At 46.9% G+C, this 27996-nt stretch overlaps 1 protein-coding gene across 2 annotated transcripts in view; it reads left to right on the forward strand.

Moving 5' to 3' along the window:
* Positions 1 to 27996, forward strand: part of FAT2 (FAT atypical cadherin 2) — a 70636-nt gene that overhangs the window by 26220 nt on the left and 16420 nt on the right. For both annotated transcript variants that reach the window (XM_006214953.4, XM_072954262.1), the window contains 14 exons: positions 3072 to 3130; positions 4650 to 4961; positions 5999 to 6209; positions 7437 to 7576; positions 8248 to 8529; positions 9621 to 9831; positions 10385 to 14443; positions 15985 to 16181; positions 18090 to 18243; positions 20212 to 20445; positions 22564 to 22947; positions 24970 to 25184; positions 26112 to 26249; positions 26844 to 26987. In XM_006214953.4, coding sequence (XP_006215015.2) covers positions 3072 to 3130; positions 4650 to 4961; positions 5999 to 6209; positions 7437 to 7576; positions 8248 to 8529; positions 9621 to 9831; positions 10385 to 14443; positions 15985 to 16181; positions 18090 to 18243; positions 20212 to 20445; positions 22564 to 22947; positions 24970 to 25184; positions 26112 to 26249; positions 26844 to 26987 — 6740 coding nt within the window. The remainder of the gene's footprint in view (positions 1 to 3071; positions 3131 to 4649; positions 4962 to 5998; positions 6210 to 7436; positions 7577 to 8247; positions 8530 to 9620; positions 9832 to 10384; positions 14444 to 15984; positions 16182 to 18089; positions 18244 to 20211; positions 20446 to 22563; positions 22948 to 24969; positions 25185 to 26111; positions 26250 to 26843; positions 26988 to 27996) is intronic.

Genomic DNA, 27996 nt, shown 5'->3' on the forward strand with positions numbered 1-27996 from the left:
CTGTAGTTGAGGAGAAGAAATTTTTATCAGCATGAACATTTGAAAATTAAAATAATAAGTTAACAATGGCTCCCTGCCCCTAGCCCACCTTTCTTATCCTACTTTCGTTACTGAGTATCTTGGATGGTTTCCCAATGCCCTTAAGGTAAAGCCAGACCCTGCTGTGTCCCACAGACTTGCGCCTGACCTGGCCCCTGCTGACCTTTCTGGCTTCATCTTGCCTCTCTCACTCTATCACTCCCTAGTTGCAGCCACATGCCCTGCTTCAGTTCATGCTCTCTCCTGGCACAGGGCCTTTGCACATGCTGTTCCTTCTGCCAGGAGTCTCTTCTCCTCTCCTTTTTCAGGCTAACTCCCACTCTTCTTTCAGATCTTGGCCCAACTGTCCCTTCCTTAGAGAAGTTTTTCCTGACACTATGCTACACCTCCCAGCAGCAACTACTTTTTAAAAAACACTTATCACACAGAACATTCCATTAATTATCTACGTCCTTCACTGGACTTCAAAGGCACTCCAGAAAAGGAACCTTGACTGATTTGTGCCCACTAGAATATTTCTGGTGCCTGGCATATAGCATGACTTTAATAAATAATTAGGAAATGAGCAAATAAATCTCTGACAGCACCCACAATCTTTGGTTAAGGCCAAGATTCATTTATTCAGCAAACATTTAAAGGTGTCTGCCCTTATAGGGCATTTAAACTGTGTGCTATGGAGAGATGGGAGAATAAATAAAACAATTTCAGGCCTTCAGGAATTCAATCTATCAGGAGTGTGAAGATCTGGATAGAGAAAAAAACTATAAGAACCAGTGTAAAAACAGTACAGCATCATAAAACATGTGTAGGTATGATGCTGTGACTGTTCAGAGGAGAGAAGGCTGCTCAGTGTATTGGATCAGCAAAGGTACATGGAACAGGAATGGTTATGCTCGGCTGAAGGGTGGGGAGAACTGTGACAGGCAGCAGCAGTCTGGGAGGGCACCTGGGCAAGGCCAGTGACAGGAGCAATAGCCAGGAGGGAAGAAGACCCGGGTCTTGTTGAAGACAGAGCAAGTAGGTCCATTTTCTGAAGGCATATCCATTCCCACCACTTATTAACTGTAAGATCTTGGGAAAGTTGCTTAACTGCTCTATGTCTGAGTTTTCTTACCAGTAAAAGGGGGACAATTACAGCTACCTCCTGGGTGGTTGAGAAGATCAAATGGGTTAATAGAGATATATAAGGAGCTTTGAAGAAATCTGGCTGTGGAAGAGCTCAGTGAGTGGTGGCTCTGCTCATTCTGAGGGAGGGCAGAGGAGGGACAGGAAGTTGGGAAGGTCGGTGGGGTAAGACCCGGATGGCAGTGGGGCACGATGAGAAGAGTAGAAGGATCTGGAACCCATTAGAGTGAAATCAACAGTAGTTGGAAAACCACTGGATGAGGAAAGAGACGAGAGGGAAGAGGCTGAGGAGGGCCTGAGATGGGGTGACAGGGGACACTGGTTTGGAGGGCAGGAATGATTAAGAGCGGAATGGCTGTGCCCACCTTGTGCCAGGAGGGTCCTCGGTGGACCCTCACCAGCCCCCTGGGATGGTTCTGCCATGTCCTCATCCTACAGGGGCGCTTCCTGGGAGTCATGACGCCGACTTCAGAGTTGGGGATGAGGCTAAGAACAGGGGCAACGCCTGGAGAAGATGGGGGCCCCTGAAAAGGTCGGGGGAGGCAGTGGTGAGAGAAAGGAGAGAGAGGAAAGAAAAACAAGAGATGGAGGAAGAGCGACTGAGATTCTGAGATGCAGAGATGGAGAGGGAGAGAGGAAGACATGGGAAGGCAGAGAGAAGGGAAGATGAGGGATAAACAGGGAGAGAGGAGAGAAGAAGGGGGATGAAGAGAGAGCAGGAGCGGGGCAGAGAGCAGGACTGCGCCAGAAGGAAGGCTTCCTGACAAGGCCTTCTAATCCCTGCGAGTCCTGGGGGCACCGGATGCCGGCCCTTTCCCATCAGGCCTCTCAGCCGGTGGACAGGCTGGGTGGGCGACCTGAAACAATATTCATTCTATCCGAGAGGAGCGTGCCTTCCTCTCCTACTGGAAGGGCCTCTGGCTGTGGGGCTTTCCAGGAACTTTTGTCCAATCCCTCCCACGCCTGCCTTCAGTGAGGGAAGAAAAATCTGGGATGACTTGACTCTATAGCACAAAGATAAGAACATGCCCCTGACAGAGGTCACTCCTCACACCACACTCCCATTTCCAGCACCGGAGGCCCCACCCCAACCCTAGACCCCCCTTCCCCCCACAGAGCCCCCATCCCCACACTTCATTCCCTTACTCCATCATTTAATTGCCTAAACAAGATCAAGAAACATTCTGAAAGTTTTTAGACAACCCACTGACCCCTGCTAATAGCTCTCCTTTCACTTAAAAGAGACCTCCCTACCAGGCTACGACCTCTCAGTCTGTGGGCTTGGATGCCCCTCTGGGGCCCTGACCACCTCAATCTTGACATCACTGATGCTTGTAGAGAACTGGCACCTTCGCTCCTTTGTGGCCTCAACTTACAGACATAGTGCCTAGAAAATTACAACCAGAGTTCCAGCTCACTAAGTCCACCTTCCTTAATTCACAGAGGAGCTGGGAGGAGTCCAGAGGAGCCCTTCTCCGGCTCATCTGTGCCAGCAGGCATGGGAAGAGCCGGTCCTAGGTGCCAGGTGAATAACAGAGTAACAACAAAGGAGTAAAGGGCCACCCCTTTGTAATTTCTCATGAATAGAAGGCAATGACCGTGATGGCTGTGATAACTCCTGAGAAGCTGCCTGTTTTACTCAACAATATACTGTGCTCAGCACCCTCCTAATGGTGAAAGTAGGACGCAGGCGGGAACCACCGCTGATACCAACACTTCTGTCATCCTCTCCCCTTCCTCACTTCCCCACCTCTGTCTCCAGGGTTCCATTTCCCCTTCATGTTCTTGCTCTCCAAAGACCAAAAAGATTCTGACCTAGGCTTTGAATGGAACCCCTGAACGTACAGCCCAGTAAAATGGCCCTGGAGTTCTGTGCTCCAACCACCCTCCTACCATCTCTCCCCCAGGTCTCCTGTCCACGGCCCGGCAGCTGGACCGAGAGACCAAGGACGAACACATCCTGGAGGTGAGCAGTGCTACTGAACCCCTTCGCTGGACTGTAAAGCCTCCTGAAGGAGTCCAGGCTGGAGCCAAGCCCAGCCTTGGGGCCACATGCATGTCTCCAGACTGTAGCTGAGCAGGGTGCTGACTCAGGGAGGAGCTCCTGCTTAAGCTGAATCTTGCTGTGATTGGTGGTGAAGACTCTCGGGTCTTTGCTGGCACCGTGAAGGGAAGGAACCTGAAACCATGTCTGGGAGGGACAGGAAACACTGACTGATTAGCAACGTCTACAGTGAATGCAGGAAGAGGGAGTACACCTGCACTACGTGCTTGTCCAGTCCAGTTTCCAGCCCACCCCCACGGTCCAGAGAGAGTCACTCAAGGTCAAACACTGGGTCAGTAGCAGAGCAAGCATGAAAACACAGATCTCTGTCTTCTAGATCTGTGCTCTTTCTAGGATATCTCTAAAATCACATACGCATTTCTGGTGACCATTCCAATAAGAGGTGTTGGTCTCGACCTAGAGGGGATTAAATCAGAAGGGGTCTGGTTACGCCCCTCCTGTGCTGTCCATAACTGATGAGAAGGTATCTCTTCTAGTCTTAAAGACACCAGGTGGGAGGCACACATATTCCTCAGCAGCACTGATAAATTTGCCTTCTGTGCTCCGAGTCTCTACACCTTCCCTCTGTAAGAAACAGGCATTACTAGTAAGAGTAAGCAGCAGCTAAACGGAATTCTAAGATAAGCTATTTGGGTGGGGGAGGTAATTAAGTTTATTCATTCATGTATTTATTTATTTATTTTAATGGAGGTACTGGGGGTTGAACCCAGGACCTTGGACATGCTAAGCACACGCTCTACCACTGAGCTATACCCTCCCCCTTAAATGGCCTTCTAGGGACTGAAACGTTTTCCACAGTTCAGTAGAGGGATTTGTCTTGAAACATCAAAATATTTACAAAATTTGGACTCATTTAGAGTGTCCTACCTCATACTGATGTGGGGAATGATTTGCCCCTAGATGAAACGGCACCTGATTCCGAACTTGTTTTAGTGCCTGTGCTGTCTCTGGATTTCATTTCAGGCATCAGGCCACAGGTCTGACTCCAAAAGTACCACCTACGCCTCCATAAACAGCTTCTCCTTTGTTTTATTCTAACCTCCAGTAGCTTAAGGAAAGCAGAGAACAAAGCTTCTCTGAGAATTACGAGCAAATAAAAAGTAAATGGTCACTGCGAGAAATGGCCCATGGGCCTCCCGAGTAAAGAGCTTCAGCTTTTGTCTAGAGCCTTTGCAACTCTGTCTTCTTCCAGTCCTTTCTGGTTTCTTTCTCTGTTCTTGTTTCCTGTGGGCGAGGTTACCAGAGAGCTGGCTTCCAAGTACGTGAGCTTATAATAATAAAAACCACAAGCACATAGCACAGAACAGACTGACTGATAGGTCCAGGCTTTCGAAGGCAGGGGTAGTGGCAGGGCTGTGGTGGGTGGCGATACGTCTTCATTGCTTTGTATCTGTCAACTCATGCTGGATTCTGTCCCCAGGTGACTGTGCTGGATAACGGGGAGCCCTCCCTGAAGTCCACCTCCAGGGTGGTGGTGAGCATCTTGGACGTCAATGACAACCCCCCTGTCTTCTCCCACAAGCTCTTCAATGTCCGTCTTCCAGAGAGGCTGAACCCGGTGACCCCTGGGCCTGTGTACAGGCTGGTGGCTTCAGACCCAGATGAGGGTCTCAATGGCAGGGTCATCTACAGTATCGAGGAGAGTGACGAGGGGGGCTTCAGTATCGACCCGGTCACAGGTGTGGTGTCATCCAGCAGCACCTTCACAGCTGGAGAGTACAACATCCTCACGGTGAGGGGTGGATGCAGGCTGTGGAGGGGGTGTGGCATAACTGGCTAAGGATATTCTTTGAGGATACAGGAGGAGGAAGACAGCCACGAGGCATGATGGAGGTGGTACTCCCCTCCTTGGCTTTCTCCCAGAGAAATGGAAACTCGACTTCAGCCAAAAGCTCAGAATTCTGGGCCTTTCTCTTTGAGGGCAATAAGGTCCTTGCCTGGAAAATCCACTCTATCCTTAGAGATAAGAATTTTGATGAGGGTAGCAGAGGCTTTGGAATCAAGATAAGCCTGGGTTCCAACCATAGCACTGCTTGTGTGGACTTGGACAAGTCATTTAACCCCGTGAGCCTTGGTTTTATCATCTGTAAAATGGGGATAAGAACACATTCATTGTAGGAAGCCCATAAAGCACGTGACTAGGGCCTGGGGCTGTCATCTCAGTAGCCTGAATCCAATCCCAGCCTCACTGCTGGCCAGGCAGACAATCCTCAGCAGCTGAATTGGGCTGAGCCTCAGTTTCCTCCTGCAAAAGGGAGGTGGTAAATGTACGTCTCTGAGGGCTGTCATGAGGATTAAATAAGATACTGCACATATCGTTCTTAGTGCAGGGCCTGATCACAATAAATTCTAGTCTATTATGTTTATGGTTTGGGGAAGGGTCCATGCATGTTAAATTCAGTTTAGGAACCAGTAAACAGAAGGCCTTCAGTTAATAGTGGCTTTGATTCATTTTTTTCATCATTTGATTCAAGTTTCATGTGAAACTTTTCACAAGTTTCACTAACTATGAAAGTTTGACTCATAGTTTCAGAACCATGAGTTTCTGAGCACAGTTCTACGTTCTGTTCACCACTGTGCCCCCGACAACTGGCATGGTCCCTGTTTCCAGAAAGCCCTCAGCTGTGTTGAATGGATAAATGAATGAATGAGAGGTCAGTTCAGTCAGTCACAGGGTGCTTTGTCTCTTGGTCTCGCCACCTGGATCTTTTGTTTCTTGGCCCCAGCCCTACAGATAAAGCTTCAATTTCAGTTTTGCAATCTTTTCAGATCAAGGCAACAGACGGTGGGCAGCCACCACTTTCGGCCAGTGTCCGGCTACACATCGAGTGGATCCCCCAGCCCCGGCCCTCTTCCGTCCCACTGGCCTTTGACGAATCCCACTACAGCTTTACAGTGATGGAGACAGACCCCGTGAACCACATGGTGGGGGTCATCAGTGTTGAGGGCCGACCTGGTCTCTTCTGGTTCAGCATCTCAGGTGAGGGCCCAAGGAGGGCCAGCCCCTCCTATCCTTACAGACCACTCTAGTCCTCATGGCACAGTCCTTTTGAGCCCTCTCAAGGTCACACTTTCCAGCAGCCACTGTTTTGGCCATGAATGGTGACTGCCTCTTCCCTGGTTCTCTGCGGCAAGGGGTAGTCAGGGTACCACTTCTGCCAAGCTTTCCTTCCACACCAGCTGTGACCTCAGGTGGAACCTCCATGGTCTCACTGGTAACCCTGGCCAAGAGCCGGACAGGGCCTCAGCTACCCCGAGTTCCTGAGAGCCCTAAGATGGTGGTCCAGACACACACACACACACACACACACACACACACACACACACATCTGCATACAAATTTAGGGGGTTTATAGATTCTCTGAAACCCAGCCAGGGATTCCAGGTTAAGAATCTCTAATCTAAGAGTTTCAGTACCACCTGGACCATGAAGTCCAATTACAGAGATTCCCAGGCTGCTTCAGAGATTGGGTACCAACCTGTCTCAAGCTTTCTGACCTCCTGGATTCACTTCCAGTACCGATTCACTGCTTGTTTTAAGTGTTTGGGTTTTTTTTGTTGTTGCTGCACAAAGTTAATACATGTACTCTGTAAAACATTCAGAAAACAATGAGTACAGAGAAGAAAATAAAAATCAACTAAACTCCCACCTATCGGAAGGTAATCCACTGTTATAATTTTGATGTTTCCTTCTAGTCATTTTCCTTTACACACACACATGCATAGGGTTATATTTAAATACTGTCTTACAACCTTTTAAAACATATCATGAACATATTTCCACATCACTAAACAGATTTCTACTAGTAGATATTTAAATAGCTACATGCTAATTCTGTACTTTGGAGTCTCATCATTTATTAAATCAATTCCCTCTGGCTGAAAAGAGTTAGTTCCATTTTTCCCTGCATCTAGGCTCCTTTAGACCATGCAAATTATCTGTAAGCCACAATGTAGAGTCCATTACTCCTGCATGTTTCAATCCTAGTAGCAGCATACATTCTATGGTATATTTTGGTCCTCTGGGACTCTTAAGTCCTTGTAAGTTTACCTTTTCCTGTATCATCATTAGGATCTTAATAATTTGATAATAACTTGACCAGAGCTGCTACCACCTCCTCTATATCTGCAAGCCAAATCCCATAGCAGGTGTGCCGCTACCCACATCAGTGAGGTTGTGTGTGCTTTCCTCCTACTTCCCCTCCAGGTGGGGACAAGGACATGGACTTTGACATTGAGAAGACCACGGGCAGCATCGTCATCGCCAGGCCCCTAGATACAAGGAGAGGGTCGAGCTATAACTTGACTGTGGAGGTGACTGATGGGTCCCACACCATTGCCACCCAGGTGAGAGGCCTCATGGGGAACCCCGGTGGAGAGGAGATGGGAGGCCTCCTTGGTGGGAAAGCAGCTCTGCTCACCATTGTACCACCAAGCACACAGGGGCCTCCTCAGTTGGGATGAGGATGCAGAAGACTCTCTGTGGATGTGGTATACCTCAAAGAACACTGAATTTGGCATCAAGGTTCTGCATTCCAGTCTTATCTGATATACCCTCTAAATCTGTGGTCTTGGGAGAATTCCTGTTTCTACTGTGGATCTCTGTATAATGAGGGGCTTTGTCTAAATGAGTGGTTTTCTTTTTCTTTTTTTAAAAATAAGCGGTTTTCAATTAAAGATAGAGTGTCACAGGGCAACCATGGATATAAGGAATGAAGGAAATGGGGCTCTGGGTTTATACTCTGGTTTCAGCCAGTTTTATTTGTGTCATATTTGGAATTTCACCAAAAATTTTTCATCTGAAGAAAAGACCCTTTAACAAGAATTTTGTTTTTGAAAACCACTAGAATGCATACTATTTGAAAGCCTTGTGATTTTGAAATCCTGTCATTCATTCAACAAATATTTATCAAGTGACTGCTGTGTGCCAAGCACCATTGTAACGATGGAGAACTAGACAGACGAGGTCCCTGTCCCCCTGGAGTTTACAGTGTATCTTCTCTCACTCTCCTCCCCAGGTCTACATCTTCATGATTGCCAATGTTAACCACCATCGGCCCCAGTTTTTGGAGGCTCTTTATGAGGTCAGAGTTCCCCAGGACACACTGCCTGGGGTTGAGCTCCTCCGAGTCCAGGCCACTGATCAAGACAAGGGCAAAGGCCTCATCTACACTATACATGGCAGCCAAGACCCGGGAAGTGCCAGCCTCTTTCAGCTGGACCCAAGTAGTGGTGTCCTGGTAACTGTGGGGAAATTGGACCTGAGCTCGGGGCCATCCCAGCACACACTGACAGTTATGGTGAGTTAACTGAAAAACTGGGTAAAAATGCACTTGCATGTGGACGTGCGGGGGTGGACACGCTTGGAGGCATACTGAAGGTTCCCCTTCCCCTGGTGAGCCAGGTGTACTGATGCTCATGATGATAATCCACGAGATGAGTTGTGACATCTCACAGTCTGCCAGAGGCACCTTCCATAATGGATGCCCGGGAGTTAGGAAAGAGATGGGACAGCTGCCAAAGAAGCTCCTGCAACCTTGGCTTTGTCTGGGCTCACTCCAAATCCCTCCCAACAAGTCTGCTGTATGACTGTATGATCACAACGATGTGAATTTACATCCCATCAGAGCTGGGAGGGACCCAGAGAACATCCCACCCAGAGCAAGCACTAGGATGAGGTGAGCGAGGTATGGAGGGTACAAATTTAGGAGGACTTAACTCTCTGGGTCATATGCCTGCACTTTTATGACCCCGAGAATGAGAGCCTCCTTAAGTTGATACCCTACATGCCTCATTTGCATCACTCTAGTCCCAGCCCTGGTCCCACCCATTTCTCTTATCTTACACCTGAGACCCGTAGAGGAAGAGAGACTTGCTCACCATCATCCAGTTCTTGATGGCAGAACCAGAATCAGAGTCCAGCCTTCCTGACTCAAGGTTCAAGGTTCTTATGTGTTAGTTTATCATCCTCTGGGCATTTAAATACACACTAAAGGCTCTGAGAAGTCCGGCAGCTAAGAAAACTTCAACTTCATTTAATTCAGTGCTCCTTAAATTTATCTGACCATAGAACTTTTTTCCCCCTGAATAACATGTTAACACCTTGGAGAACAAATATTCTCTGAGAATTAAACTGGAAAATACTGCTTCTCCACTTATTTCTGCCTTTCCCCTCAAGTGAGTTATCCATGCAAATAGCTAAGCCTAATAATCATGAAGTGATAAACTTACTTAAAAATAAAAAAGCGCATACATGAGAGCAAAACTTAAAAGAATAGAGAGTTACAACCAGGTATATTTTCCCCAGGCATTCTATTTCATTGACCTTAATCTAACCTTGCCCCCTCCCATTCCATCTGCTGCTCATCCCATTACCCCCTTGGGCCCACAGGTTCGTGACCAGGAGATGCCCATCAAGAGGAACTTTGTGTGGGTGTCCATTCACGTGGAGGATGGAAACCTCCACCCACCCCGCTTCACCCAGCTCCACTATGAGGCAAGTGTTTCTGACACCACAGCCCCCAGCACAGAGCTGCTCCAGGTCCGAGCCATGGATGGTGATCGGGGAGCCAATGCTGAGGTCCACTACTCCCTCCTCAAAGGTGAGGGGCCTGGCCCTGGGTCCAGAATGTGAGGGGAGGTGCTTTGGCAATGAGGTATAGCATCAGAGGCATGGATTTGTGAGTTATTCAAGTGCCAAGCTCGCTAAGCTTTGGCAAGTTATCATTCTAGAGCATTCCCTGGGACTATCATGACCAAAGTTATTAAAAGTTATGTAAGGAATGGTTTAAAATTCTGTATAATGAAACTGAAGCTTTTCCTATAAAAGTCACCACTGACATACAGAGAGGAGTGTGTTTTCCTACAAAGTGTAAGTCTCCTCTCTTTGCTTCAAAAACCTACTATAGCTTTGGTTGGTAGCTTAAGTTGTGACTCAAAGAAAGACTCAGTGATTATTGGAGCTGCCATTAATGGAGCACCTACTATAAGGAATTTCATAAAATATGTACCAGCCCTACACATTATATCTCAATCCAGGGTGGCACAGGATGTAGCTTTTGCCCTGTCCAACTTTTGTGTGATAGCCTTCTACTGATCTAGAAAGCCTAGCTGGTATCTCCTGAAAATGTGGTCAACTTCTTGTCTTTGTTTCAGGGAACAGTGAGGGTTTCTTCAACATCAGTCCCCTACTAGGCATCATCACTCTAGCACGGAAACTGGATCAGGCAAATCATGCCCGGTATACTCTGACAGTGAAGGCAGAAGATCAAGGCTCCCCACAGAGGCATGACCTGGCCACGGTGATCATTCATGTCTACCCCTCGGAGAGCAGTGCCCCCATCTTTTCAAACACCGAGTTCTTTGTAGAGATCCCTGAATCAATCCCCATTGGTTCCCCAATTCTCCTTATCTCAGCTACAAGCTCCTCAGAAGTCACCTATGAGTTAAGAGAGGGGAACAAGGATGGCGTATTCTCCATGAACTCATACTCTGGCCTCATCTCCACCCAGAAGAACTTGGACCATGAGAAAATTTCATCTTACCAGCTGAAAATCCGAGGCAGCAACATGGCGGGTGTGTTTACTGATGTCGTGGTTCTTGTCTACATCATTGATGAAAATGACAATGCTCCCATGTTCTCCAAGTCGACTTTTGTGGGCCAAATCAGTGAAGCAGCTCCGCTGAACAGCATGATCATGGATGAAAACAACAATCCCCTTGTAATTCGTGCCTCTGACAGTGACAAAGAAGCTAATTCCTTGTTGGTCTATAAAATTTTGGAGCCAGAGGCTCTGAAGTATTTAAAAATTGATCCCAGCATGGGAACCCTAACCACCATATTCGAAATGGATTACGAGAGCATGCCCTCTTTCCGATTCAGCATCTATGTCCATGACCAAGGAAGTCCCATCTTATTTGCACCCGGGGCTGCCCAGGTCATAATCAATGTCAGAAATGTAAATGACTGTCCTCCCAGGTTCTCAGACCAGATATATGAAGTAGCAGTACTGAAGCCCATCCACCGGGGTATGGAGCTCCTCACGGTGCGGGCCAGTGATGATGACTCAGAAATCCATTACAGCATCAAAACTGGCAATGCTGATGAAGCTGTTGCCATCCATCCCGTTACTGGCTGCATATCTGTGTTGAAGCCTGCTTTCCTGGGACTCTCTCGGGAGCTCATCATCACGGCTTCTGATGGCCTTTATCAAGATACTGCACTGGTAAAAATTTCTTTGGCACAAGCCCTTAACACAAGCTTGCAGTTTGATCGGGATGTCTACAGGGCAACAGTGAAGGAGAATTTGCTGGACATAAAGGCACTGGTGATTCTCGGTGCCCAGGGCAATCATTTGAATGACACCCTATCCTACTTCCTCTTGAACGGCACAGATATGTTTCACATGGTCAATTCAGCAGGCGTGTTGCAGACAAGAGGTGTGGCTTTTGACAGAGAACAACAGGATACGCACGAGGTGGCAGTGGAATTGAGGGACAATCGGACACCTCAGCGGGTGGCTCAGGCTCTGGTCCGAGTCTCCGTTGAGGATGTCAATGACAATCGCCCTGAATTTAAACATCTGCCCTACCACACAATCATCCAAGATGGCACAGAGCCAGGGGATGTCCTCTTTCAGGTATCCGCCACTGACCAGGACTTGGGGGTGAATGGTGCTGTCACATATGCATTTGCTGAAGAGTACACATATTTTCGAATTGACCCGTATCTTGGGGATATATCATTGAAGAAACCCTTTGATTATCAAGCTTTAAATAAGTATCACCTCAAAGTCATTGCTCGGGATAGAGGCACCCCATCCCTCCATACTGAGGAAGAGGTACTTGTCATTGTGAGAAATAAGTCCAACCCACTATTTCAGAGTCCTTACTACAAAGTCAGAGTGCCTGAAAATATCACACTCTATACCCCAATTCTCCACACCCAGGCTCGGAGTCCAGAGGGACTCCGGCTCATCTACAACATTGTGGAGGAAGAGCCCTTGATGCTGTTCACCACTGACTTTAAGACTGGTGTCCTAACAGTGACAGGCCCTTTGGACTATGAGTCTAAGACCAAACATGTGTTTACAGTCAGAGCCACAGACACAGCTCTGGGGTCGTTTTCTGAGGCCACAGTGGAAGTCCTGGTGGAGGACGTCAATGATAATCCTCCCACTTTCTCTCAGTTGGTATATACCACTTCAGTCTCAGAAGGCTTGCCTGCTCAGACCCCTGTGATCCAACTGTTGGCTTCTGACCAGGATTCAGGGCAGAATCGTGATGTCTCTTACCAGATCGTAGAGGATGGCTCAGATGTTTCCAAATTCTTCCAGATCAATGGTAGCACAGGGCAGATGTCCACAGTTCAAGAGCTGGATTATGAAGCCCAACAACACTTTCATGTGAAGGTCAGGGCCATGGATAGAGGAGACCCCCCGCTCACTGGTGAAACCCTTGTGGTTGTCAATGTGTCTGACATCAATGACAATCCCCCAGAGTTCAGGCAACCTCAGTATGAAGCCAATGTCAGTGAGCTAGCAACCTGTGGACACCTGGTTCTCAAAGTCCAAGCTCTTGACCCTGACAGCAAGGACACCTCTCGCCTGGAGTACCTGATTCTTTCTGGCAATCAGGACAGGCACTTCTCCATTAACAGCTCATCAGGGATAATTTCTATGTTTAACCTTTGCAAAAAGCACCTGGACTCTTCTTACAATTTGAGGGTAGGTGCTTCTGATGGGGTCTTCCGAGCCACTGTGCCTGTGTATATTAACACTACAAATGCCAACAAGTACAGCCCAGAGTTCCAGCAGCATGTTTACGAGGCAGAATTAGCTGAGAATGCAAAGGTGGGAACCAAGGTGATTGAGTTGCTAGCCATAGACAAAGACAGTGGTCCCTATGGCACTGTAGATTACACCATCATCAATAAACTGGCAGGTGAGAAGTTCTCCATAAACCCCAGTGGCCAGATCACCACTCTGCAGAAACTGGATCGGGAAAATTCCACAGAAAGAGTCATTGCTATTAAGGTCATGGCTCAGGATGGAGGAGGACGAGTGGCCTTCTGCACTGTGAAGATCATCCTTACAGATGAAAATGACAACCCCCCACAGTTCAAAGCATCTGAGTACACTGTATCCATTCAATCCAACATCAGTAAAGACTCCCCAGTCATCCAGGTGCTGGCCTATGATGCAGACGAAGGTCAGAATGCAGATGTCACTTACTCAGTGGATTCAATGGAGGACTTGGAAGAAGAGGTCATTGAAGTTAACCCAACTACTGGTGTTGTCAAGGTAAAAGAGAGCCTGGTGGGATTGGAAAATCGGGCCTTTGACTTAAAAATCAAAGCCCAAGATGGGGGCCCTCCTCACTGGAACTCTCTCATGCTGCTACGACTTCAGGTGGTTCCTAATGAAGTATCCTTGCCCAAATTTTCTGAGCCTCTATATACTTTTTCTGCATCAGAAGACCTTCCGGAGGGGTCTGAAATTGGTTATGTTAAAGCAGTGGCAGCTCAGGATCCAGTCATCTATAGTCTAGTGCAGGGCACCACACCAGAGAGCAACAAGGATGGCATCTTCTCCTTGGACCAAAACACAGGGGTTCTAAAGGTGAGAAAGGCCATGGATTATGAGTCCACCAAATGGTACCAGATTGATTTGATGGCACATTGCCCCCATAATGACACTTACTTGGGTTCCTTGGTCTCTGTCAACATCCAAGTGAAGGATGTCAATGACAACAGGCCTGTATTTGAGGCTGATCCATATAAGGCTGTTCTCACTGAGAATATGCCAGTGGGGACCTCAGTCATTCAAGTGACTGCCAATGATCAGGACACTGGGATTGATGGCCAGGTGAGCTACAGGCTGCCAGTGGACCCTGGTAGCAATATCCATGAGCTCTTCACCATTGACAGTGAGACTGGCTGGATCACCACACTCCAGGAGCTTGACTGTGAGGCCAGCCAGATCTACCGCTTTTACGTGGTGGCCTATGACCATGGCCGGACCATCCAGCTATCTTCTCAGGTCCTGGTTGAAGTCTCCATTACAGATGAGAATGACAACGCCCCCCAGTTTGCTTCTGAAGACTACAGAGGATCCGTGGTTGAGAACAGTGAACCTGGTGAACCTGTGGCCACTCTTAAAACCTTGGATGCTGATATCTCTGAGCAGAACAGACAGGTCACCTGCTATATCACAGGTAAGGATACCTATCTTGGAATGGAGGCACTGGGGTGTGTTGAAAAAAGTCCAGTAAAAGGTTCCCTAAGCTATGGGTGTAAGTCCTGGCTCTGCCACTAATTAGAAGTGACCTTGGGTAAATTTACACTTAACCTCCCAGGATCTTAGTTGCTCCAATTATAGACTTGATATGCATGTTCTCATTCAACTTACAGAGATGTTGGTAAGGTCTAACTTGAAACAGTTTTGAGAGCCCCTCATAAATTGGAAAGTGCCTTGTAAAGAGGATTTCTTATTACCTTAGGTGGAGTAGATAGAACAGAAAAGAGATATTGTAACTGTTTTCAGCTTCTGGGAGGTGGAGAGGGAATCAAAGTTGTGTGGTCCATGAAAACTCTATGAGGTGATTGTCCTTGTAGAGTAGTATTCTGCCTCATGCAAGTTGTGGAGAGTAGAAAACACTTCCTAGTCAATCACAGGACCCAATTGTTGGAGGTAAAACACTTCCTTAGATACAATTCTAGCCCAATCTCCTCATTTCCCACATAGGAGAACCAAAGCCCAGATGGAGAAATGCAACCAAGGTTACACTCCAAGCTTGCATCAGGGCTAGGGTTAAAACCACACCCTATAAACTGCTTTCCTCGATGGGTATCTATCGCAAATCTAAATTACCCAATCTCTGTCCAGTGGCTGAACCAGGCAACCAGTGGCCAAAAGGGTTTCTTTACTTCTCAGTGCCCCTTTCCCCGTCTCCCAGGTGCCATGTCATCCCATTTCCAGAGTCATGGTTTCTTCTGCTATCACAGCTGTCTGGTGGAGAGTTAATGAGCCTGAAGTTCCAATCAAGAAGCACAGAATCCTGGAGACAGATCCTGGATCAGAGCTATTTGAATTATGGAGTCTTAGTGAAACAGAATTTTACTCATCTTATAATACGAGACTCTTAAAACACGAAAGTCTTAAAATCTCTGAATAACAGAATTAAAAATGTCAATATATCATCAACTCTTGGAATAGCTAAATCTTGGAACTCTGGTATCTTAGAATTTCAAAAATCCATCTCCCCTATTGGTGAGTGATTGTGTCAAGGAAAGATGACTCAGAAGCAAACCTCATGATCCACCTGAACTTCCACTTAGCCAATTTCCTCAGCTGCAAAATAAAGCCTCAGAGAGCTTAGTGTTTTTAATCACCTGTCCCTCCACTGTCAGATACTAGATACTAGAAGGTTCTTGTATAGAATGGAAATTTACTTCCTTTTAACTTTTCTCAAAGTCTTCCAAAGCACACCAATAAGAAACCTGCCCCTCAGCCACATCTTTTGGAGCAGGGTTTCTTGCAGTGATAATTCCATTTAACAGGAGGCATTTGAAGTTGGAAGAGGCATCATAACACCAAGAAACTGACTCATTGCAGAACTGTGGGTCCCTAGTTAAGGGAGGATACTTTTGCCTTCCCCAGCAATCCTAAAAACTGTCAGGTGGGCAGCCACCTACGGCACAAAGTCTGGTTTGTTCCTGTTGCTTGACTTCTGGAAGCTCTGTCTCATCTTTTTAGAGGGAGATCCCTTGGGCCAGTTTGCCATCAGCCAAGCTGGAGATGAGTGGAGAATTTTCTCAAGGAAGACCCTGGACCGCGAGCAGACGGCCAAATACTTGCTCCGAATCACAGCTTCCGATGGCAAGTTCCAGGCTTCGGTCCTTGTGGAGGTCTTCGTCCTGGACATCAATGATAACAGCCCACAGTGCTCACAGGTGAGAGCCTGGTGAGGGTGTAGTGCGAGTGGAGGCAAGGAAGCTGGAGTGAAGGGCAAGAGGAAGGAGGACTCGGGGTACCACCTCTGGGGCTGGCCATCATTGATACTTGCCCTTGCTTCACCCCAGCTGGCCTCAGACTAGTGCCCTAGGCAGGCACCATTCTAGGTAATTGTCTCCCCTCCCCCAGTAGGGATGTCACCAAGGTCTTTAGAACCCATTGTCCATACCTCGCCCCCTACACTTCCTATAAAGGTCCTTTATTCTGCAAGACATATCTAGAAGTAAAGTAACTTCATTCTCCAAACACAGTTTGCTATGCCCAATGGGGAGGCCCTTCCACTGCTCAGCTTGTTAGCATGGCTCATTATTGTCCAATACATTAAAAGAGACCCGCCCCCAGAGATGCCCAGCACCACTCACCATGCTTATATGTGCATATCCTCACATCCGCATGCATTACACAGACCGACAGATACCCTCCTTCTGGTTATATGTACACACAAGCAGGTAGGCAGGGCAGTTACATTTTTGACAAGGGAGGCTTTCCTACGGACCTCATATAATTCAACACTAAATTTCCCATGGAAAATGTTGAGTGGTGTGTGTGTGTGTGTGTGTGTGTGTGTGTGTGTGTGTATGTACGTGGAGGGGAACTACTCTTAAAGGGCATAAAACAACAATCACTGTCATACAGCTTTGCTTTTAAACATTTTTTTTAAACATAGTAAATAATTTTTTAACTTTGGGGGATTTGCATTACTTCAAAGTTGCTAGATAAAGTCAAACTATTAACATTTAAATTTTATAACATCTCAAATTAACATACTTCAAATTTATATAAAATCCAACCATTTACTAATGCAAACTTATACCTATGTACTCACACACATAAACATAGTCAAAGGGTCACCTGCAACTCTCTCTAAATATGCAAATACCTATACATAAAACACACAGATACCCAGAAGCATACACCGACAAACCCACAACATTCATCCATCCCATGTACATATATAACTCACATCAACATACTTACATATGGATTTGCATATATGGATACCTCAATTCTTCATATTTTATTTGCAAACACATACATACATATGGACACATACCTAGGAACACACACAAATCATATATCTTATCATTTTCCCTCCTCTGTCTTCTATATTCCAACCTCATAGAAGCATGAGAGAAAAAGAAAACTTGGGTTATCAAGGAGGGGGTGCATGGAAAATGTCTTTGAAGGATCCAATATGACCACCTGTGTCAAAAGGGCAGCCTCTAGGGGTGAAGAGTGGCCACAGGTTCCTCCTCTTTCCCCTCAGCATCCTTCCAACCAGCCCGCATGCTCCCCGTGCTGGGAGAGGCTGGGACCATGCTAAACCTGGCCTTCTCAGAGGTGGTCAACCACATCACCAGAGCCAGGGGAAAGAGACCTAGGGGGCTGTCTCCACACAGCCCCTCCAGGCACAAAACCACCACCCAGAGCACGTACAGAGGTCCATGCTCACCCACAGCCTGTATTGGGGGGACCAGTGTGCTCGGAAGCTGTGTCCAGAGCCAGCAGCTGTAGGAACCCTGGGAGCTCCAGCCTCTCCTCTGTGCCAACACCCCTTGCATTGCAGCAGGTCCTTCTAGCCTTGAGTGTGAGCTTTCAGGTGGTAGAACTTCTCTCTCATTCTCAGCTTTTCTGACTACGTCTCTTGTCATCTTTCTCCTTGTTTTTAATCTCTATTTTCCTTGCATTTTCCCTCTCATTCTCCAACCCTCTGTTCTCCTCCCCTCCTCTCTCTGCTTCTCCCCCAATCTGCCCCTTCATCTCTGTCCTCATATCTCTCACTCTGCTTCTCTCTGCCTCTCTCTGGATCTCAGCATGTCTCCCTCTGCTTTGTCTTCCATCTTTAGCTTCTCTATACTGGCAAAGTCAGTGAAGATGTATCTCCAGGACACTTCATTCTGAAAATTTCTGCAACAGACTTGGACTCCGACACCAATGCACAGATCACATACTCTCTGCACGGTCCTGGGGCGGATGAATTTAAGCTGGATCCTCATACAGGTAGGTTTCCTGAACTGCAGATCAAGCCAAGAACTGATTTACTGAAAAACGAGTGCCCAGTACCCCGGCTCCATGGATAAGAAACAGGAATTCCCTTATCCATCCAACCGTTCACTCAGCAAAATGTATATTGGCCCTAAGTGCTGAGCATTCGCTGGATGCTAAGGACATAATCAACAAACTGATAAGACAAGATCTGTGTCTTTACAATCTAGTGGGAAAGGCAGTCATTAAATCAGTGGTTTGAAATGCACAGAATTAAAAAACCCAGGATGCTAGGGGAGGTTTGACAGGAAAACCGGACTTAAGCTTGGGAGCAGGGTTAAGTAAAATCTCTCTGGAGAAATGTCATTTTAATGTGAGACTTGAGCACATTAAAAGTTAGCCATTGGGTAAGGGAGTGGTAGGGATGGACATTCAAGGCAGACGGAGAGTTTATACAAGGACCTTGTTTTGGGAAAAAGTGCGCACATCGGAGGACCTGATAGAGAGCCAGAAACTGGTGTACACAGGTGGGGAAAGAGGGCAAAGGATGAGGCCCTCAGGGCAGGCGGTGCCATGTCCCCCACTGAGAACCACTGAAGGATGCAGGCAGGTGAGTCATGGTCAAAGACATGATCTCAAGGTTGTATGCTGCAGACTGGAGATAAAACCTCATAGCACTGTTCCCAATAAATAAAGTATATAGAAATCTAGCCCAGGTCTGGCACATAGTAAGAGTTCAGCAGAATATGGTTTCCACTGTCATTATCATTAGTTAGGGGACAAAGCAGAGAGAGGGAAGCAGAGAACCCAGCAGGTAGACCAGGAACACTCGGGAGAGGCCGGGCTGTGAGAAACTGGTGGAGAACACAGGGTGGAAGCTGCTTCTTTGGAAAAGGTGGGGGTCCCTGTCCTGCTGCTGTAGGGGAGGGTGTGACGACGGGCAGCACAGAAGGCCCAGGTCACAGAGGGCCAGCTGCTCACACTTGGCTTTGAACCAGTAGCTCAAAGGATGCCTTGGAAATTCCTGTGCAGGGAGGTGGCAGGTGAGAGTCAGTATCCCAGGAAGCTGTCTGGTAGATGGGAGTCAGCAGTGCCCGTCCAGATCCCAGCATAGGCATGCTGAGTCACCCTAAGTAGGTGACCTAATCTCTTTCTGCTGCTGTTTGTTCAGCTGCAGGATGATCAGTAGGGTCTTAAAAAAAAAAAACTCAGCTGTTTTTTTTGGAGTATGGAAATAATACACGTTCATTGTACAAAGATTCAAACCACATAGGCGTGTTATTATGAGGACATTGGAAAGTCTTCATAAGAACCAGTCCCTCCCACAAAGATAAGCACTCTTGGTATATATTCTTTCAGACTGGTTTTCCGTGCATTCCCCCAAGTCTCTATATAGCATTCTATTTTGTGACTTGCTTTTTTTCTCGTAGCGATATCTTGGAGATATTAACAAGGCACCACACAGAGCTTTATCATAATTCCTTTTTGGTTGCACAGTATTTTGTTGCATGACTAAATGATAATGTATTTAACCAGTATCTTTTTGAAAGACACACAGGATGTCGTCAGTATGTTGTTATTTATGAAGAATGCTGCAGAGACCATCTCTATGTATATTTTTATCCTTGGCTTGATGATTCTGTAGAATACATTCCTAGAAGTGAAACTATGGGCCGAAGGTTAAACACATTTCATGTGCTGTTATAAACTGCCTAACTGGCCTTTAAAAGTGTTGTGCCTTTTGGTAGCTCATTGGTGTGGACCCTAAACTGGGGACGTGCTAGTGGAGTGTGACCAGGGAGGCGAGCAGGTGTGGGCAGACACAGGATGAGCGTCTTTCCTAATCATGAGTACACAGGCCTGACCCTTTTCTCTGTGACAGCACTCTGTGTGGCTGAGATTTTATCACACAGACATCTGGAAGGCACACGCCAGGGTCACGGCCCCAAGAGAAAGCTGACTTGCTGCCCTTTCTCCGGCCAGGGGAGCTGATCACACTCACGGCACTAGACCGAGAGAGGAAGGATGTATACAGCCTTGTTGCCAAGGCGACAGATGGAGGCGGCCAATCCTGCCAGGCGGATGTGACCCTTCACGTGGAGGATGTGAATGACAACGCCCCCCGGTTCTTCCCCAGCCACTGTGCTGTGGCGGTCTTCGACAACACCACGGTGAACACCCCTGTGGCGGTGGTACTGGCCAGGGATCCTGACCAAGGTGAGAAAGAGAAGGACTGGAGGCCATTTGCTTATGGGGTCACCCTGGGCGAGGGTTTGGCTCTCTCTGTGTTGGTCTGGGACTGGCAAGGGACTGAGTCTACAGACACTTATAAGTAGAAAATATCCATAAACTGCGTATCTAAGTGCTAAGTGATGAAGAGTTTGGTAATGTTTCAAGGCCCGTATGGGGTATTTCAGCCTCATTGTTTCTCACTGCCACTTAGACCTAGAGCCCTTCCAGTTCCACTGTTTAACCTCAGGAACATTTTGAATACAAACATTTAATGTGAAATACACCAATCAGAATTATTCAACTCTGATTAACCTGGCCACAAGAAAGAACCTTAAGGCACAAACTCCACTAGGTCTATTAAATTCTTGGATCAATGTGCTTCATTGTGGAGATATGTATTTTTACATAGACACATAAATATGTAAATATATACATATCCTATTTTCTTGAATCAAATTATATAATTTAGGTGGGGTAAAAAATGCCCTAAGGGTCAAAATAGCCAGATGAACACAGGAGATGATGATGATGATGATGACGATGATGATAAAAAGTAGGGACAAAACACCCTGCTTTGTTCCACACCAACAGAGTAAATTTAAGACTTCCTGGAGGAAGTGAGTTTTAGTTTGGCATTGATGGAGGTAAAAGATTTTGGGGGGATGCAGGGGTTCCAGGGAGGGCAAACAGTGCAAAGGCATCTAATGGCTAAAGGCCTTGCAAATGCTCCATTGGCTGGTGCTTACACACCTCCAGGGACAGGAAGCTCTCTCCTTCCCAGGCAGCCCCTTCCTTCCATGGAACCAGATAATTATCAAGTTCTATCTTTTGGAGCTGACACCTGTCAGTCCCGGTGTCGCCCTCTGTAGCCACACAAATTCCCCAGACCCTCGCCCATGACAGCCCTTCCAAGCCTGGGAGAGAGCGACTACCTACTCCTGCCTCAAGGTTCCCTTTCTGGGTGAAGGAGCCGTAGTTTCTTCAATCTTGTGTTTCCAATCCCACCTCCCTTCTAGGACACATCCTTTGGCCCTGCACCAATGAACCAGTAAACCTTCAAAACTGTTATTATTATTCTAAATCAAATATTCCACCTCAATATTTCAAATGTGGCCTCACTCGCAGTTTTCTCTCTTCAGAAAAACTATGGTCTTTTCAGAAAAATGCCTATATGGGAGAACTGCATGGTATGCACATTTAATTCACATAAATTCAACAAAAGTGGGGGGTATGTCCCCACGTGTGTGTGAGACTCGAGGCCCACAGGCTCAGGGCCTGTGCTCCTCCCACTGGGTGAGGATTTCACAGCTGAGCATTAAATGTTGGTGTTCTTTAGACATTATGGTCCCTACACGAGCCAACTGCTTCAACTGGTCCACAACCAAAGGACATAATAGCATCTGAAACAAAGCTGGAAAAACACAGTGCTTTGATTTACTAAGAACTTTCCATGGATGCGTGCGTGTTTTTGTGGTTTTTTTTTTTTTACCTTTTATTTTGACATAATTATAAACTCGTAGTTAAGTTGCAAAACTAGTACTGAGAGGCCCATGCACCGTTCACCCAGCTTCCCCCATTGGCGGCATCTGTAGTACAATATCAAGGCTAGGAAACTGGTTCCAGGACATGACTGGTAACAGACTCCAGTCTTATTCAGATTTCACAGTTTAATATGCATTCCTTTGAATGTGTGTGCATGTGCACTTCGATTCAATATCATTCCATGTACAGACTCATGTAACCACCACTACAGTCAAGATACTGTTCTAACACAACCAAAGAACTTGCTATGGATGGTTTTGATCTTGCACAACTATCACTTTAGAAGCTGACATTGGACCCTAATGTCCACAGAAGGAGCTTCAGATATTGCTAAGGGTCTGCAGAACAACCGTCCCCTTCACAGAATCCTTTCAGTGAGGCCTTGAACCCCACCCCAGTCCAGATCCCCCACACGAGAGGTTCTCACTCCTTCCAGCCTGAACATGTGAGCCTTTATGGGAATGCTGCCCGCCCCACGCCCTCCTGTAGCTGAAACTTTGCTGCAGGCAGGGCCAGAGGAGGGTCTTTCTGTATGAATCATGCTCTCCATCTCCCCCACAGGCGCCAACGCCCAGGTGGTCTACTCTCTCACGGACTCTGCCGAAGGCCACTTTTCCATCGAGGCCACCACAGGCGTGATCCGGCTGGAGAAGCCACTGCAGGTCAGGCCACAGGCGGCCCTGGAGCTCACCGTCCGTGCCTCTGACCTAGGCACCCCGATACCACTGTCCACGCTGGGCACCGTCACCATCTCCGTGGTGGGCCTGGATGACTATCTGCCCGTGTTTCTGAGCACTGAGCACAGCGTGCAGGTACCTGAGGATGCCGCGCGTGGCACAGAGGTGCTGCGGCTGGCCACCCTCACTCGCCCAGGTGCTGAGAAGACTGGCTACCGCATGGTCAGCGGGAATGAGCAGGGGAGGTTCCACCTGGATGCCCACACAGGTGAGACAGCACCGAGGCAGCCCCACCCCTACACACACACACACACACACACACACACAGAGTCTTGAGGAACGACGATGGATTTTTCGCATACCACAGCCCCTCCTTGGCATCTTTTGGCCCTTTCTTCACTCTGCATCTCTCCATGCCCCTGGGGCCGGCTTATATGGGAGCATCACTTATTCCACTACATCCCCACACAGGACTCTGCGTTGAGGATTCTCTCTCCCAGTTTTCAGCTTCATGGTCCAGGCTCAGACCCAGCGCCAGGAAGCTGAGGCCACCATCCATCATTGGCAGCCAAGACACAAAGCACTTGCTGGAATCTGGGCTGTAAGCAGTTCAGGGCAAGGCTGCCTGCTTCCCCCAAACATCCTGGCACCCCTGAATTTTTCCTTATTCTCATGAAGAGAGAACTGCAGAAGAATCTAAGTCAGACCCACAGAATCCCATGGAAGGGCCTCAGAGGCTGCCCAGCCTACCAAACCTCATGCGTTCCCTCCCCACAGCACCTCTCTACCTCCTAAAGCAGCCGCTTTACTGTTGAGCAGTAGTTTTTAATTTTTATTATGGAGACTTTAAACATGTAAAAAATAGAGGGAACAGTATAATGGACCCCATGTTCTCATCACCCAGCTTCAATAATTATCAACATTCATCTACTCTGGTTTCATCTTTAACCCCCTGCCCCTCCATCCACCATTTGCTGCATTACTTTAAAGCAAATCTCAAAGATGATATCATTTGGTTGGTAAATACTTTGGTGTGTATCTCTAAATGATAAGGACTCCTTCTATAAATACAACCATAATATCATTATTACACCTAAAAGGTAATAATAATTCGTTAATATAGTCCAATACCCAGCCAAACAATTTTTCAGCTTATCTCATAAGTGTCTTTTTAAAGTTAGTTTGCTTGTCAACATCCCCCAAATGTCCACATATTACATTTGGTTGATGGGCAGTATTTTAAGTCTCTTTCAAGCTCTAGCATTTTCCTCTCCCTCTTTATTTCCTTCTGCCACTTATTTAATGAAAAATTTGGGAGATGTGTGTGGCAGGATTTTTGAATATTTTGGATTGGCTAGTTGTATCTTTATGATGTCACATAACATATCCCTCTAGCCCCTAGATTTCTTATAAATGACATTTGGATCAAAGGCTTTGCTTAGGTTCAAACTCAATTTTTTGCCAACAGTGCTTCATACATGATGCTGGGCTCTCCTTTGCACCAGGTCGGGAGGCATATAATGGTTTATGAGTTCTTTATTCTGAGGTTAAGACTGACAGTGGGCTTGGAGGTTGTCAGTCTGATCCATTCACTATAGAGTTCTCCATCAGCTCTTCTTCTGATGGTTATAACAGCCTTTGATGATTATTTCCTAGATATATTATTTCATGGGGGGGCTACAAAATGGTGATTTTCTAACCCTATCCTTCCTCACTCATTTATTAATGAGTTATTTTATAAAGAATTTTCTGCCATTAACTATTCAGTTATCCAGGAACATCGGGAGGAATTCTTTTATGTTCCAGTTTTCAGAACAATAAATCTCTGCCCTAACAATCTGTTGACCAACTTTGGGTACTATAAAACTCTGTCATCTAAGTTCTGTCATTCACTAGCTGAGTGAGCTTGTACTCATCTGTTGGGAGCATCAGTTGACTCACCTAGAAAATGGAAATCACACTTGCTCCTGCTCTACAGGGTTATTATAGATCTACCTGAGATAAGAGTTAATATTGTAAGTTTAAATGAGATTTCAATGAAATAGTACAGAAATAAATGAGGGAAACACTGCTGTTGAGAATGGTAATAGGGAAAATGAGAGGAGATAGAGGGGAAGGGGGACGTGATGGGGAAAGGAAAATAGGGAGATGATGGAGGAGGTGATGGAGGAAATCTGTCTCTCCCAACCTGGACGAGCTGCTTCTCCTGGCGTTTGGCTCAAGACCCCTCAGCACTCTGCCTCTGTGGTCTCAACTGCCTCAGTGCTCCCATCACCTCTTGCTTCTTCAGGAATACTCTACGTCAACAGGAGCCTGGACTTCGAGACAAGCCCCAAGTACTTTCTGTCCATTGAGTGCAGCCGGAAGGGCTCTTCCTCCCTCAGCGACATGACCACAATCGTGGTCAACATCACTGACATCAACGAACACCGGCCCAGATTCCCCCAGGATCTGTACAGCACGAGGGTCTTGGAGAATGCCATCGTGGGTGATGTAGTGCTCACGGTAAGGATCTGCAGTTTTGCACTCTGGAGGGCATGGACTCTGTGGGTTCTTATCTCTCTCCCCTCCCCCAGTCATCTACAAGCATGGATTATTGGATTATTTTATCAGTTAATACACCACAGACTTGACTCTGACATGTAGCCACTCAACAAAACTCTCTCATGACAAAAGGTCTCAGGGCCATGTTTTATAAGATCTAGATCAGGTGCTGATAGAATGGGGCATGGGAGAAGCCCCAGAGGACTGCCAGAGGGACACAGAGTGTCAGTGTGGAGGGGAGGGAGGGGACACCAAATAGCACCTCTTTGCATTTAAACCTGTAATTGCTCCATACTTCATGGAGTGAAACAAACTCTGCATGCCCATATTCAAGGTTCTCATCTCCTTCCAGTCTCTGACATGCACCCCATGCTCCAAACACACAGCAAGATGTGCCTTTCCTCATCCTCTGCACTCTCATACCTCTGGGCTCATATTGTTTCCTCTGCCTGGAATGCTGACTCTGCTCCCAGAAGCTCCTTATCCTTCAAGGTTTCATGACTCCTCTTCTAATCTCACCGAGTGAAATCTATCACCATAAAACTGATCATACTTCACCCCAGATTAGGTTTGCCCATAAAATGAGACATTAAGCTCCCTAAGGGCATATCCATTTTGGTACATTCCTCAACTTATAGCACAGGACCCTAGCATCCTGTAAGTTATGAGTGAATGAATGAATGGATCAATCAATAAACCACAGCCTGCTGACAACCACACTAGGATGTAAAGGAAGAGATTCCTTTGGCAAGGACGACTGTGGTCCAGGGACTGCCACCCCAAGGGCAGTCTAGGGGGCAGGGACATATCTGTGCCTCCTAGAGGCCAAGATTCCTTTCTGGTCCCTTTTGCCCCTCCATTCACAGCCATCACCTGCCTCCATTGCAGGTGTCTGCAACTGATGAAGATGGACCCCTAAACAGCGCCATCACCTACAGCCTGGTAGGAGGGAACCAGCTCGGGCACTTCGCTATCCACCCCAAGAAAGGGGAGCTACAAGTGGCCAAGGCCCTGGATTGGGAACAGGTGAGTCACGTGGGAGGGGCTCATCCCTAGCTCATCAGAGCAGAATACAGCCCCACAGCAGGTCCAGAGGATGAACTGTGGTCAACACCCCATCCTAACACTTTTTCATACCTGCCTTCGGTGTCTCCCACTTCTTTTCTCTGGGGGACCTCTGTGGCCTGTGAGGCCAGAGTCAGGAGAGGGACTGAGTGACCTTTAACCTTCCCTGGAAGAGCTCAGGCCAGCTTCTCACTATTAACCAGGGATCATTAGATGATTATAACAAGTTATCATTATGTGCCAGGAACTTTGCTTACATGCTTTACATACATTATGCCATCTGGTCATTAAAGTAATCCTAGGAGATGGGCGTGCTATCACCCTCACAAAAGTTTAGTCATTTTCCCAAGGTCTCACAGCTTGTAAATGGTTAAAGTGGACATCAAACCTATTTCTGTCTGACTTGGAACCTGGGCCCTAAGATGCTATGGGAGGGCAATGGGGACAGGCATAGGGGAGTGTCTCCATCTTATTTCTCTGAAAACGTTAGTCATGAATCAGGGGGCAGAACTGAGGGGTCTCGTTGCTAACTCTCCACCGGGCATCTTGCTGTAGACGTCTAGCTATTCCCTGAGGCTCCGAGCCACAGACAGCGGGCGGCCCCCATTGCACGAGGACACAGACGTCGCTATCCAAGTGGTTGATGTCAATGACAACCCACCAAGATTCTTCCAGCTCAACTACAGCACCTCTGTCCAGGTACACTCAAAGGCATCCTGAACCTATCTTTCTTTCATTTTTCCTAGTAAACGGTGCTTACCACTGGTACCAGTCCACCCAAATCCACCCAAGGCTGGTGACCTTGCACTGATAACCCTAATGGCAACATAGCCTCCTGAAGGGGATTGTGAATTACACAATTAAGAAGTACCAGGCACTGTGCTAGGCACTTACACATCCATTATCTCGGGACTCACACAGCCACATGGAATTTGAACCCAGAAGATTTTCCAGATTTCAAGTTATTTCCACCATACTAATGGTTTGCAAATGGGATTCAGAGACCTTGGGATTCTATGGGGAATTATGACCCTAAGGGGTGAGAGGCAGTGGGTAGGAGGACAGAGTTTGGGTCCCATGATGCATCAACCAGGGTCACCCCACTTTACCTGTTTTATATATCATGAGTTAGGATGCTTTGGCTGCAAATAAAGGATCACCTGACTAAAAGTTTACTAAATAATAAGGACTTATTATTTCACATAACAAAAGATCTGACAGTGTGACATTGTATTCCAGAATTAGTTATTTCAGCAGGAAAATAATATCACAACTTTGGGTTACCTTCTTCAAAATTCCCTCACCTTCTCCCTCAAGGTTCCATAATGGCTGCTGCAGCTCTCACATCACATCCTTGCCTAACCATCTTCAAAGGCAAACAGAAGGGGACTTCTTTTGCAGAATCTGTTTTTATCAGAGAAGACTTTTCAGAACTCCCACCTGGCAGACTCCTCTGATGGTCAGAACTAGATTACACGATCACCCTTAAATTTAAAAACTGGCACAGGGGATCAGAATATTATAACTGACTTAAACCACTCATAGTCCATCTCCTCTTAGGAGGGGCATATCTTTTCTGAGGATGTTGCCACCCCACATCTGAACAAAAGTAGGGTTTTGTGAAAAGGGAAGGGAAAAATGTCTATTGGATAGATAACTACCAGTTTCTGGCTCATAAGATTCTGTTTGCAGGTTTTGATGCTAAAAA

The sequence above is a fragment of the Vicugna pacos genome, chromosome 3 (assembly GCF_048564905.1).
Source record: "Vicugna pacos chromosome 3, VicPac4, whole genome shotgun sequence".
Classification (NCBI taxonomy): Eukaryota; Metazoa; Chordata; class Mammalia; order Artiodactyla; family Camelidae; genus Vicugna; species Vicugna pacos.